The following is a 14,646-nucleotide window of genomic DNA, read 5'->3' on the forward strand; positions in this document are numbered from 1 at the left end:
AAGACTCCTTACCTACGTAAGCATTCATAAAAATTTACCAGGCACAAAAGCTACATGGACCCATGTAACATGCTGTTTCATAACCTGATACTCTTTCCTGGACAACAAGGGCTGTAGTGTGGGCTGATGAGAACCATGTAGGCTGGTCAACCCACAAACATCATTGAAAAGCTTGCACTTGAGCTTAACCCTAGAACGTCTGATTTAACATAAAGTGTCACTTTTTGCTGACTGTAGGTTAGCCTTTGGACAATTAGATGATTAGCATGATTTAGACTCTGAGAATATCAGCGAGTGAGTGATTAGTATTTTTACACCACTGTTAGCAACATTCCAGCTATATCAAAGCATGTACCCATCTGGGAATCAAACCCAGGTCTTCGGCGTGACAAGCAAACTCTTTAACCACTAGACTACCCCACCGCCTCCTGAGAATATCAGAGCAATGTTTCAACTGTAATCATGGTAATTAGGTGTATTTGTATGACTATTGCCAAGTATTCTAAAACTACTAAGAAGATACAACTTATCCCACTGCCTAACAAACACTATGTGTGGTACATACCTCATCTCCTTGTGAGTGTTGGGCACCTGGTCGAGAGCCATGCGATAGAACTTGATGGCTTTAGGGTAGTTCTTCTGACGGAAATATATATTCCCCATGTTGACCTTAAGCCGACCTATCAACAACAGATATATACCACATAACAATTCTGGGTAAAACAGCCCGAACTACATCAGCAATATCACTTATAAACCACATAGTACACAGCTGTAGGTGCTGCTTGTTACATCGACTACTGTATATATAAGATAGTTACATGATAAATCACAAAGAATAAGAAAGAATGAAGCATTATTTATTTCATGATAGAACATTGTTCGATCATGACGTCATTTCTGGAGATTTGAACTTAATGATGTCATATATTGGACAACTTTATTTTTGAGAGGGTAGTGTCTAGTGAGTTGTTCCCCTTAGATGAAGCTGGGCAAAGCAGATAAACGTGATGGCCAAACGATCGCATCCAAAAGCGGGAGAGACATGACAATCAGTATTGGGTGAAAAGGGACAGGTAATCAACGTGAGGATTGTGAGAATATACGGGAAATACCCACCTGTGCTTAAAATGGACTTGTCCGAAATTGCCAAGGTCAGATTTCATTGATGGAGTCATCATTATTTAAATACAGATAATATTTTGAAAACTTGTACATTTTACCATCATCCTTAAAGAGGCTGTACATAATGTTGATATCTCATGTAAGAAATAAACGACTTGTTGTCGTTGTTTATCGTACAATAAAACACTGCAGGGAGAATAAACCACTTGTGGCTGTGCCCCTCATGGTTTATTCTCCCTGCAATAGATTTCACACAAAAATGAGCATTTCTGATTAAATGCAATGTTTTTATACTGACCTGACGCTACACCTAAAGCACTGTATATATACTGTACATACCGTATTCGACGTAATAAGTGCCCAGGGCGCTCTCAAAATTAGAAATAGGGGGCTCTTATTAGAATGTTATTTTGGTGAAAAAGACAGAGTTAAAAGATAAATTTCGTGGTTTATGCTGACAGCCTCAAATGTTTATATACGAGAGTTACATTTTTCCAGAATTTAAATGCCCATAATTAAGGGTGCATATAACACACGAGTGCGTATTATACGCGAATAAATAAGTGTTGTTTACAGTGATCGATCAATCGAAGGGGTGCTAATTGGTATAGTTCAATAGCCAATATATTAGCAAATATCGCTTTGGGCACTTATTAGAGCGGGGGCGCTTATTACATCGAATACGGTATACCGTTTTACTAGCTTTTAATGAGCATTTCAGATGATATGATTCCAGATAATGGAAAAATCAGTAAAATGTTCTTCTCCAACAGAGGATCATTATCTACAAGAGCGGACATTCTTCCAGCGGCGTACCACTGTTCACATTACACCAATCATACAGTACATACCAGCATTGCTGAACATCCTGTTTTTGACAATGACCTGGTAGGTATTGAGAGCCTCAGCAAACATCTCATTGGCTGCGTACTGGTTAGCTAGATTGAACAACACCTAGAACACAATAAACAAGTAGCATCAGATCCTCAGAGAATATGTCGCCTACAGAATTGATGAGATAGGCATGCAACACTATTTGAACATAACATTATTGAATTCAAACACTGTCAAAAAACACATCTGTTTAAAATTACATACACTGTTTAATGTGTACTGAGACTTGTGTCTAAGCACTTTTGGATAATGGCTCTGTGAAAAGAAGAACATGATGCTAATGATAACATCATCACATCATTCTGGGATCTGCATGTGTCAATGTGTGTCATGGCATCACGGACCCGTGAAGATTCCGGGGTATGATAGGTCTTCAGCAACCCATGCTTGCCATAAAAGGCGACTAAATGGATCGGGTGGTCAGGCTCGCTGACTTGGTTGATGCATGTCATCGATTCCAATTGCGTGGATTGGTGCTCATGATATTAATCACTGAATTGTCTGGTCCAGACTCGATTATTTACAGACCGCCATCATATAGCTGGAATATTGCTGAGTGTGGCGTTAAACAACAAACAAACAAAACAAACATGACATCAGAAAAAACTGCAGACAATTCAGGATGCACCAAAAAGTACATGTATACAGTAGGTTTTCTCAAACAATGACTGTTAACAGTATGGTCGGGCAGGTGACCCATAAATGGTACCAGCCCAAATTCAGACATTATAAATATTGAAAAATCGCGAAAAATAAAAGACAAATCGAAACTTGATTCAGTTGAAATAATGCAAACAACTCCTTGAAAATCTATGAGAGGTTATGATAAAACTGTATATGTAAGAAGTCTAAAATTATCTGCAATACAGGTGGTCAGGTGGAAGAACATTTTAGTCAGCCCGACCGAAAGTTACCAGCCACGGACAAGCAGTTATTTCGGACGCTGACTGTAAATGTGTGAGTGAATGTTGAATTATGCAGCAGACAAAGATATTCCAGCTCTATCAAGGCTCCATCCCACTGGGACTCAAAGACATCACAGACTGTATCAACTCAACCCTTATCAGTTGACTCTAACATCAAGCATGGGATACTGAGGACATATTCTGCCCCACAATCCACCTACGGTCTGTTCTCATGATACACTGGGATCTGTACCAGTGACACACATGTCATTGTTAAACAGAACACATGACAGAGTATTACATACCGAATATGTGAGGTCCAGGTTGATCTGGTCTCCCATAGAAAGCTGCTCTCTCTGTCGGACCAGAACACGTTCCTTCCTGCCAGCTTCTTTTGCTTTCTCCAGTGCCTGTCAGACAGACAGTACAAACAGCATGAAATAAACACATATACACATGGCATGGTTTATACATCCCTGCTGCTCTTCAGTCAGCCATATCTCCGTAAAATATCATTGCAGCCCTTTAATATAAAACAAGCATGAAATACTCATATCCCCCGCCAATATGAAATGTCTGGTTGTGTGCAAGGCATTAGCCCTCTGGAAACAGGCACTACCGCCATTATCAGTCCAAGTCAAAGTCGTTGCTATGGAAACTCAAAGAATTAATGTAAAACATCCCAAACTATCAAAAGACACCAATGAACCACTAGACCTAGACCACTAGACCATCTATGTGCCAAGCTTGATGAAGAAATATTGTACGGACTTCAATATCTGCTCTGGAAAGGAGCACAACCACAATTTTCAGTCTAATTCAAAGTTGTTGTGGAAACACACAAAATATTTTTTTCAAAAATTACAAACTATCAAAAGGCACCAGTTCACCACTTGACCTATCTAGTTGCCAAGTTTGGTTGAGATATCTCTCATGCTTTATGAGTTCTACTCCGGAAATGAAAAGTGACAGACTGACAGAACGACGGAAAGAAGGGAGGACGGACATACTATATCCACCTTCTACTTTGTGGCAGCGGAAAAAAAAGCCTTAAAAAACTTCAAGTTAATAGAACTTCAAAGTCAAAACTGTACAAAAATGCTTGTATATTTATTCAAAACAGAAAGCATTAGATAAGGCAGCAGACCCAGATTCCTCACCAGCCCTAGTTCACCCTGACTGTTCCCAAAGCAGCTTTCCTCTATCAGTTCATTGACCTTCTTCTCCAACTGCCGAATCTTCTCCTCAGGACTATAACAAAAATTTCACATAAAATGTCACTAAACCATATATAATGTTAACATCCATATATAATGTGTCAGTTTTTTCCATATTTTAGATCCAGGTCAGATTCCTGAAGAAGCCCTTCAAATTAAGCCCAGTGCAAAACAATGAAGCCTGAAGACAAATGATGTCACAGTCATGATCGTGTGTGTTCTTGTGGCATATATCCATTCTAGGTCTAGATCTTGTATTCAGTGTTGAATATTCCAGCGATATGACAATGGTATGTAATTAATCAAGTCTAGACCAGACCAGATCAATCAAGCAATTGGGATACGAGGACATGCATCAACCAAGTCAGAAAGCCAGACCACCTATCCCAATAGTCGCCTGGTCTTAGAACTGTATTCATACTTTGTCGACCCTCCTCCCCCCATTTTAATGTAACATTCCGCCCAACAATCCCCAAAATACATATACCCAGTAACATTTTGTCATGACCCCCCGCCTTCCCTAAAATAAATGACCAGTTCCAAAATAATCTTCAATTTGAACTGTGTCATTTATTCATGTCCCTCCCCCATATAGTTGTGATGAATTTTAGTGCCCTGTCCTTTTTCATGTTTTCATGAAGCCCACCCCACCCCCACCCCCACCCCCAGGGCCCACCCCAATTAACCTTATAGTGACCCCAACTTTACCATGTGTTTACCTGTATCTATGAAAATTTAGTCCCTGTGAATTTGTTTGCTGAGATATCATACTATTCGTATGAATTGTGGAAATAGTTGTAGTTGCAAATTCGTAACAAATTCAAAACATTTGGGACAGATGTGTATGGGCAATCAGTAACAGCTAGACAGAAAAATACCTCACACAATTTGAGAAAGCAGACAAAGCAGATTATAAATGGCTTGAAGGATACTTGCTCAGACTGCCAAATGTCTCAAGCCAAGTGCACCTTTGACACAAGGAATCCTACAACACTGGTTAACAGTGGTATCTCACCTGTCTTCGGGTTTTGGTTCCAGGGGAGGGGCCGGGCCACGCCCTGCTTGATTCATGGGGTCAAATCCAACACCTGGACAGATACCAACACAGTTTAGTTTCAAACACAAGAAGTTCTTCTTGTAGTCAGACGGAAGAGAATATTGTTACCTCTATGTCACAAAATCATAGAGAGAGAGAGAGAATTGAACCTACAACTGGTAACATTGGAGCATATTTCTTATCCATTTATTTTTCCTAATAACATGAGCATCTAAGAATTTGCTGCATTTTCAGAAATTTACTCAACAAATGAGAGGAAATACAAATTTCTCATGAGTCCTGATGCAAATAAACAAATTACAAAACCATCCCAGTCTGTGTGCTATAACTATTAGTTCGGCGATCCATGTTGACTTATGTACCTCTGTTGCCAGACGATGTGAATCCTGCTGCCCGCACTGCTGTCATTGGTCGAGCTTGTCCATCAGCCTGTATGGCGCCTGTGATTGGTCGACCCATGGAGGATGGCAGGCCTACCCTGCCTCGTGCTGCCGTGCCAAGACGGGCTGAGGTTCCAGGTGGCATCTTAGCCGTCTAAAAATGTAACAAGGAAACATCTCAACAAGATCATTAACGAACATCAAAACGGCAGTTTGTAGGAAAAAGATTTCTCAAAGAAACTATAGAAAAACAGGGTTGTTTTTTCTGTCATGCTAACACTGGTAAAGAGATATTACCTAAGCAAAAAAACTAACCTAAAATACAAATAAAGTCTCACAAAACATAAGCTCATACACTAATATGTTCAAACACAATCTCAATAGCATGAACAGCAGGGCAGTAGCCATAAATTAGCTTAAAGGGAAAAGCATATTTTAGTGGTGAATGAATTCTCATCTTTTATACAGCTGCTTAAAAAACATTTAAAGATGACGTCCAAACGATCAGTATTTCAAAACAAATGCAGAACTACTGGTAAAACAGGATAAGTTGAACCAACTCACAGAACATGTAGACGAGTAAGCCGTGCACAGAATTTGGGCAAACATATTTGGTTTGTTACAGGTAGAGACGGTGTACCCATGATGTGCACGTGCAGGTCATGATGATGAAATTGACTACGCTCCCGTGGACACGTGTTGCTCAAAAGACTATTAAGAGGTTGGGGTGACAAGTCGATACCAGAATCCTCAAAAAGTTGTTTGATAGAAGTTACTTACAAACAAATAAACATGTCAAAGCTAGGTAAGCATGACCAAATGATACATTCTCAGGCTGAGAATTGGCTTATAATGTCATAAATTACACAGTAAAGAATGTAGAAATAAATCTCATTGTTGTCTAAAGCTAGCATTGACACGGGTCTGTCTGTATATATGCTAAAGCGCATCAGAGCAGAAGGTTTCATTCAGTACCAAGGCGAGAGTAGTTTCATTACCCCAAGTAAGTCGCAAATTCGTTGTTAGCCGAGGCAGGACATGCACATATACATCGTACTACTTGTCGTGGACCACCCGCTACCCCTTTTTTCATAATGGTACGCACCAGGGGCAGACCTCATACATTGTCATCGGGGTTAGTTGTCAGGTCACAACTCAACTTATCCTGGATTACCAGTAAGATGATCTTTGGCACAAATATTAAGGATATTGTTATTACAAGTATGCTTGTCTTTCACTGACAGGTGAATTTTCAAATGATGAGTTAGACTACTGGCACATGTATTAAGTTTCACCTACAGGTGGCGGCCTCCTGCCATGGCTTGTTCTTAGTACAGCTTTCTGGAAATTCTCGTCATGTGCAAGATCCTAAAACACAACAGAAACACAGACAACTTGAAATACGCATCAAGTTCATTATTAAGTAAAATATCCAAAATAACATCAATATATAAACATTTTTCTTTCTTTCAATATCTGTTCTTTGTTTAGAAACAATTCAGGTGATGATTTCAACAAAACACTTCCAGTAACCTACATTTCTACAAACTGGGATGCTACCCATGTAGAATAGGTCTTCAGCAACCCATACTTGCCTTAAAAGGCGACTATGCTTGTTGTAAGAGGTTGGGATCGGGCTCACTGACTTGGTTGATGCATGTCATCGATCCCAGTTGCGTAGATAGATGCTCATGATGTCAATCACTGGATTGTCTGGTCCAGACTTTATTATTTACAGACCGACATTATACAGCTGGAATATTGCTGAGTGCGGCGTTAAACAACAACAAACAAACAAGCTGGGATGCACTGAGAGTGAATATTGTAACAGAATCAATATTTGTCCTCATGACCTGCCCAACAATACTTTCAAATACACATAAATGAAACTGTTCCCATTAATATAAACCAGGTCAAAGATGGATCTGAAGCCAACTTTCATCCAAGAGTGAGAGACTGAAATCAATTACTGAATTATAACCAATATAAAACTACCACTATTTAATCATTTACATGAACCATGTGAACAGAGTGAGTGAGTGAGTGAGTTTGGTTTTATGCCACTTTTAGCAATATTCCAGCAATATCATGGCAAGGGACACCTGAAATGGGCTTCACACATTGTACCCATCTAGGGAATTGAACCCGGGTCAACAGCGTCATGAGCGAACGCTTTAACCACTAGGCTACCCCACCGCCCTTTACATGAACGGAACGATGATCAACAACATGACAGTGATACTATTTCAAAGACAGAGTGAAGTTTGATAATTATGGTGGTCTGTAAATTATCAAAACAGTGGTTGACAGCATGAGCAACAATCCACTTCACTGGGCAATGCTGACATGCAATCACACCCACTGTAAGCACACACTGTAATTGTCATAAGTTAGCCATAAAGCCATGAACGATACTGGCGATCTCTGCCCTGGATTCCCAATGGGGCCATCAAATTTATTTTTCCCATGATCTAAATGAACTTCAACATGTCTGTACCTACCTCTGTGTCTAAAGTGGCATTATAGTCATTGAAGCCAGAGTACATATCATCCTCATCTTCACCTGCGAGATGTACATGTTCCATCATAGTGAGACGATTCATAACATGTAGGCCCACACCTGTTCAAATATAACATGGACAATACACACAGCAGATCTAATTATTTCAGGGTTTTGTACAGTTACATGATCCATGAGACATGATTAAACATTACCAAAACTCATGGCCCTTTTGACAGAGTGATGATAGCATTCTACAACCACGTAAGTCTATATATAGTATGTGAGTTATGAAAGTCATTGTGCTTTCCAGTCACAAAATTCAAGTCGTTTCCAAGGCTCCCTCCTCAAAATCATTGTCATGCAAATTAAACAGTTTATCAAACTTTCACCATTGGCATCAATTCTTCTGTTCAAATTGTTACAGATTGTGCCATATTCAAATCTGATGGATGTAACCAGTCATCAAAATCAGATCTTTTACTCTTATACAATACCTCTCTGTGTGAAGATCTGAGGACACCTCCATAGGGGGTCGCATCAGGTGAACTAATTAATCAGCCAATCAGCATTGAGGCTATTAAAATGTCAGGACAAGTGAACAAATCATTTAGACAAGCACATCTGATTTCTGTATCTCAAAAACAAACATAATCAAGGAAATCAGAAATAAGAAATCATAAAATATAATGCAGCACTATTATAGTGTGACTATTATTGTGCATATTATCATATATCCTTTCATTTGAGAGCATGGCATCAACATCCAAAAGGGTTAATATGGAGGGTATATTTGTGTTCTGTCCAACTCACAGAATATATTCATGTTTAAGATACAGAAATCAGATATGATGTGATGAATGCTTTGCCCACTCATACTGAGGCCTCAGAAGCTTCAACCTTCTGGCTCATTAGAAAAATCCCCTGATACAACCCTCTATGGAGTATCATGTCAGAGGAAAATGAGTTTTAATGAGACTGGGTTTGACTTGTTTCTTTTAGCATGATAACAAATTATGTATACCCAATCCTGTTTCACATTATCAATTTCATGTAGTGTGCCAACACTTTAACACTTGCATCTTTGCATTTTTAACAAGTCGACCATTTTCCAAAATATGTATTTGTTCATGGGACTAGTTTTGAATGAGCATGTTACATTTGGGTATGCTTGAATAGCAGAAGGTATCTACTGACAAAGACCATGAGCAGGTGACCATTTCAGTATTTTGAATGATGCCCGTCAGTAATAATTCTGACAACTTCCTACATTTCTGGTAACGTCTGGTAAAATACACACGTAACTTTAAGTCTGGGTTGCTATAAAACAGACTTTATCCGAAAATGTGTTCATATATATAGACAAATCGGCCTGAAGATGTTCGTTACTATGATAAACTTATGTGGACGAAAACTGAACGCATTCGGCACAACCCGCCTTTCACGTATTATTTTGAAGGAACTGCGATTATTATCTTCCAAAATGACAACTAATAACTTCATTATTTCATTTTAGATAATTTACGAAACTGTTTAAACAGTATGAAGGTTAGATTTAGAGCTGAAACAAAATATACCTTCTGCACTTACCATATGAATCTGTTTTCTTCTGGAATTATTTCCCAGAATGCCTTTCCCCAGGCATGCGTATTTCGTACTAATGAAGCTAACTGGTTCCACTGATGGCAAGCGCGGTAATCTTATCGCTTGCATTGGTAGACATGAGCCCAGTTTACCGTGGAAGTGTTTACTGTAGCAACGTGCGCGGACCGCGTCATCCGCAAGTAAATCACGTGCTGATTTGTTATTGTTGTTGACACTGACTCACGTGTTGATGACTTCCCTTGTAGAAATAAATAACAATGTTTGTCTTCACATGGAGAATGAAGATATGAAATGGAAGACATACATTTGAAAGGGTAAGATATACTTTTATGATCCCGACCTTCGGTATCCTCACCGCCCCTTGAACCATGCAGCTGATAGCAGTGTACATAGCTAGGTTACGTGAGCTGGAAGGTACGCCCACTCGTCAGCGTAAATGAGTGACTTTTACTGTTAAATTCCCAAGTCAGTTTTACCAAAATGAAAGAATTACTCTACCTATGTGTCATATATATGTGTCGTCTATTTATATGAACCTTCCAAACTGATCTCTGGATATCCACGACAATATCTCATCGCTGTCACCTATCAGCATAATTAACTGTTAGGTGTCGGCATCCATTTGTTCATTGCTAATCACCTATCAGCGCCAATTAACTGTTGGCTTCCCTTTTTAATTGTTTACCTTTGTTATCTTATTACATCTGTTGTTCTTACAGGTATACATATATAAGTTCTCTGCTTCGTAGCATTTATTCACCTGATGAAGGAGGAAGTATATACTCCAAAACGTTGTGTTCCTCAATATATAGAAGTTGACGTCCCTAAATTCTCTTCATCATATCTCCGTTGACTTTTGTATCAAATATTAATAAAAATAAACCTTTTTGTTGTTAAGCCTGTAGCATTCCTACCTATTGATGCAAATACCTATACTGCCATAAAGCGCATGTATGTAATCCAGAAGGTAAAACAAATTGTTATTTACATGTTACACCTTCAGAATCAGGAATCAGAATATGGCACATTTATGCGATAATAAAATGTAAAACAAACATATTATGAAAACAAAACTAGTATTATGTTTTCATATCAATGACTTCCTGAAACATTTGTTATTGTTATTTATTAAGTTGGCACAAATCATTGTGGTATACATGATACTGTTGACATTGATATGTTTACAGTAGTATTAAAGATATTAATATTTTTTTATATTTTTTTTTTTTTTTAAATAAATGACTTTTCAAAGTAATAGCTAAATTGTTGTAATAACTTTTATAATCAAACAGTTCTTTGGAGACATGCCCTTAAATCTTAAATTTGAAACCCATAACGTTGTGAATGTGTTTCTAGGCCTGTCCCCTTCCCTATCGACAGACAGATCTGCTTCATGGACAGGGGGGCTTTTTTGTCCAGTTTGCTTGTTTGTTGTTTAACGCCGCACTCAGCAATATTCAAGCTATATGACAGGGGTCTGTAAATAATCGAGTCTGGACCAGACAATCCAGTGATTGATATCACCAATCCGCGCAATTGGGATCGATGACATGCATCAACAAAGTCAGCGAGCCTGACCACCTGATCCCTTTAGTCGCTTCTTACGACAAGCATGGTCACCTTTTACTTTTGTCCAGTGTGCATTGTGGTTGTCTGCATAAATGTACCAGCAACAAATAAAAAAAATTGTAAATGCCCATCCAAAATAAGGATTGGATTTTCCTTGTTTGAAACCAAACTTAGGTGAGTAAAGAAAATGAGACCTTGGACACTAAACAAGATCTCAAATTTAATGTATTTTATATATTCAAACATACATATTTTTTTGGCATTCCATGGGACTCTCACATAAAATCATATACATCCATTCTCACCTTTTATATGCATAGGATGTTATATGTTGCAAAAAAAAGTGTTATTAATGGCCCCTTGTCATTCCCCAAAGTTTCCTATATCAGTCACTGGATTTTCTGGTCCAGACTTGATTGTTTACAGGCCATATAGTTTCCTATATTAGTCACTGGATTGTCTAGTCCAGACTTGATTGTTTACAGGCCATATAGTTGCCTATATTAGTCACTGGATTGTCTGGTCCAGACTTGATTGTTTACAGGCCATATAGCTAGAATATTGCTGAATGCACCAACCAGCTCATGACACACACAAACTCATGTATTTGCGGTTTTACATTTGACTTTTTTCTACTTTTTAGCTTGAGTGGTACCAAGATGCCTCCTCTGTGGGAGGCGCTCCCCGAGGTGACCCTGGCCAGTATCTTCAGCTACTTGCACCCACGTGAGAGACTGAAGATGAAGTATGTGTGCCAGGCTTGGCACAGGGTGCTGACAGTCCCACAAGTCTGGAAATACTTCACACATCTGGGGGACAATGAATGCACGGAGTCAAATCTCAGTCAGGATGAAAGTTTAAAACTCGACCTGATAAGCTGCATTAATGATTACGGGCGACATTTCCGTCATGTGAAAGTTACTTTCTGTGATAGCGACTCATTTGACATATTCACAGCAATCTCTAACGTTTGTTCAAATATAGAAAGCATTGCTCTTTGCAATGATGGAAAAATAGCATTTCCAAAGGGTTTCCGGTCACTCGTTCATGACTTTCTTCAGAAGAACATACACTTGAAAACTGTACAAATGAGAGGCCTAACCTTTACACCTGCTTCAAATAATGATCCGCTACCCATTGGACTGCAACATTGTCAGACTTTACAGAAACTGAGTCTGGTGAATTCCTTTCCTTCTTACTCCGTGAGCTCTCTGATGTACCTGGTTCATCTTCGGGAACTTGCACTGGACTACAACCATGTCCATTACAGCCTCATCAAACATCTCGCCGGGGCTTCTCTCACAAAGCTCAGCATCAGACTGCACCCCAAAAAACAGAGACTGAATAATCTGAGTGAAGAACAGTGGCAGGATCTGGCTCGTCACAAGCAACTGCGGGTTTATTTCCATGTGAAAGTTCTGGGCGACTTGGATGAGGATCTGTTCAAGCCCAGTATTCCGCTGGTGTCACTAGTGCTGATGACCTTGACCTCTCTGCATTACGACAAACTGTGCGATACTCTTGCCAACTATGGCAACATGTTGGAAGAGTTTGTCGATTACAACGTTCTTGCTCCCAGCTGCTGCCATGACGAGGAAGATGTTACTAGCAGTTACGACGCGAGTATCGTCAAGATGGTACAAACATGTCCCAGACTCCGCACTCTTGGAATGAGGGATGTACTTTCCAGTAGCACGCTGCTCATCATTGTGTTTCTGAATAAAAAGTTACAAAATGTCTATGTACCAGCGGATATGGTTAGATTCAGATTTCATGTCCCTGATAAAATGCTTGTGCCACAGGAAGCGATTGACTTCGCACAAGCAAACTGGACGGAGGAAAGAATGGCTACCGCAGTTTCAAGTTGCCTTGGAAGAGAGTGGAATCTCATGTCCAAGAACGATTATGTGGAAACGGTTGCCAAGGAGCATGATTTAATTGTTGGGAAGAGGCACATCTACTTCATTGACAATTCAAACAGTTGTTAACCAAAGGTATTTTGGATCAACAACTTTATTACCCACAGGGTTAGAAATAACTTTTCATCGGAGCATGGTTCATAATTTGGGGGTGTTCATCGGATTTTAAAAAATATGTGGTCAATTCAATTTCTTAATGTACATGAAGGATGGACACATCTATAACAGGATCATTTAGGCCTGCAACACAAAATGTATCGTATTAGAATTTAAGTTTGGGTTCAACTTTATGTGGCATGATTTAATTGTTGGGAAGAGGCAAATCTACTTCACTGACAATTCAAACGGTTGTTAACCAAAGGTTCGCTGAATCATTCTGGATTCTCACCCCTGTACACTAACATTGAAGTTGCAATTCCGTCATCTGGAGAGCTCACTGTACTACTCGTGGACACAGGTTGTTGAAGAGGCACAATGGAGACGTGGGCTCAAAGTGTGCTCAGGATGATCCCAGTATTGGACTGTGGGGATTGTGTACGAGTACTGTCATTGCTTACATATTCAGAATACTGGTAGTTGTATTCATTCACTCAAGTATGTTGTAAGGTAAGGATCATGTTTGTTGTTTCATGCCATCCCCGTATGAAGAAACCAGAGGGGAAGTGTTATATCGAACTTTCAAACAGACTGAAAAAGTTGATCAATGGTCATTTATGTTTGTTTAATGCCTCACTCAGAAATATTCCATGTGGAGGACGGCGATCTGTGAATAATCAAATCTGGACCTGATAATTCTGTGGATGACATGAGAATCGTTCTACGCGATTGGGATATGATGATATGCATATAGTCAGTGAGTCCGACCACCCAATCACATTAGCGGTGTTGTACAACAAGCTTGGGTTGCCAAGACCAATTCTAACTCGGATAAGCATGGAGGGAAGCAGGATATTGAATGTATAGCTGTTCAACATATGCCGTGCAACAGCAAAACTGCTTCACACATTTAGACTGCCAGTAGTTGATTTTCATCTGGGATAATACACAGGTCGTGTCATCGTGTTTAATATTTTAAAACATTCCTTTTGCTTTTGGATAGCTCTGTCAGTTTGCTTCCCCAAAATATACGCTATCACTTTACAAGAAGGAAATTGCAATAAATTGTACCAGAATGAGCAAAATAAGTGAGCAAAAGTTAAGCACCCCCCATAACTTCATAAATGTATCTTTACACTGTAAATGTTTTATGTTGTATGTATGACATTACTAAGTGAGTATGTAGCATGTGATGTTCATTTGCAGCCACAGCTCAGTAAAACGTAGCTGGCCAGCATTTCACATTTTGACCTTTTAAAAACATGTAACATTTTCAACTCAATTTGAATGAGTTCATGTGTAATGTTTTGGGTCCTATTTTCTGTTGGTCATCAAAAAACCTGAACCTTCAGACACGTTCAAGCATCAATAGCTGGTGT

General features: G+C 39.2%; 2 protein-coding genes across 5 annotated transcripts in view; one reads left to right on the forward strand and one right to left on the reverse strand.

Moving 5' to 3' along the window:
- LOC124129733 (intraflagellar transport protein 88 homolog) overlaps window positions 1-9,773 on the reverse strand; it is a 32,099-nt gene extending 22,326 nt beyond the window's left edge. For 3 of the 4 annotated variants that reach the window (XM_048402429.1, XM_048402430.1, XM_048402428.1), the window contains exons 1-9: window positions 9,656-9,686; window positions 8,080-8,198; window positions 6,878-6,946; window positions 5,561-5,732; window positions 5,157-5,229; window positions 4,085-4,175; window positions 3,230-3,334; window positions 1,977-2,079; window positions 566-680 (exon numbers count right to left, since the gene is read on the reverse strand). In XM_048402429.1, coding sequence (XP_048258386.1) covers window positions 566-680; window positions 1,977-2,079; window positions 3,230-3,334; window positions 4,085-4,175; window positions 5,157-5,229; window positions 5,561-5,732; window positions 6,878-6,946; window positions 8,080-8,198; window positions 9,656-9,671 — 863 coding nt within the window. In that variant the 5' untranslated portion in view covers window positions 9,672-9,686. Of the gene's footprint in view, window positions 1-565; window positions 681-1,976; window positions 2,080-3,229; window positions 3,335-4,084; window positions 4,176-5,156; window positions 5,230-5,560; window positions 5,733-6,877; window positions 6,947-8,079; window positions 8,199-9,655 lie in introns of all 4 variants that reach the window. The other variant, XM_048402431.1, reaches the window with a different exon arrangement.
- Window positions 9,774-9,844: 71 nt separating this feature from the next.
- LOC125383700 (F-box/LRR-repeat protein 21-like) lies at window positions 9,845-14,400 on the forward strand. Its single transcript, XM_048402432.1, has 2 exons — window positions 9,845-9,997; window positions 11,896-14,400. Exons 1-2 carry the CDS (start codon window positions 9,975-9,977, stop codon window positions 13,238-13,240), a joined length of 1,368 nt encoding a protein of 455 aa, XP_048258389.1. The 5' UTR covers window positions 9,845-9,974; the 3' UTR covers window positions 13,241-14,400.
- Window positions 14,401-14,646: the final 246 nt, after the last annotated feature.

This window comes from Haliotis rufescens, unplaced genomic scaffold (assembly GCF_023055435.1).
Source record: "Haliotis rufescens isolate VD_foot unplaced genomic scaffold, xgHalRufe1.0.p SCAF_26, whole genome shotgun sequence".
Taxonomy (NCBI): Eukaryota; Metazoa; Mollusca; class Gastropoda; order Lepetellida; family Haliotidae; genus Haliotis; species Haliotis rufescens.

Coding starts and splice junctions, on each gene's coding strand:
- LOC125383700 (XM_048402432.1), top strand. CDS start 9,975: ATGGAAGACATACATTTGAAAGG. Junction 9,998..11,895: donor GAAGACATACATTTGAAAGG/GTAAGATATACT, acceptor TCTACTTTTTAG/CTTGAGTGGTACCAAGATGC.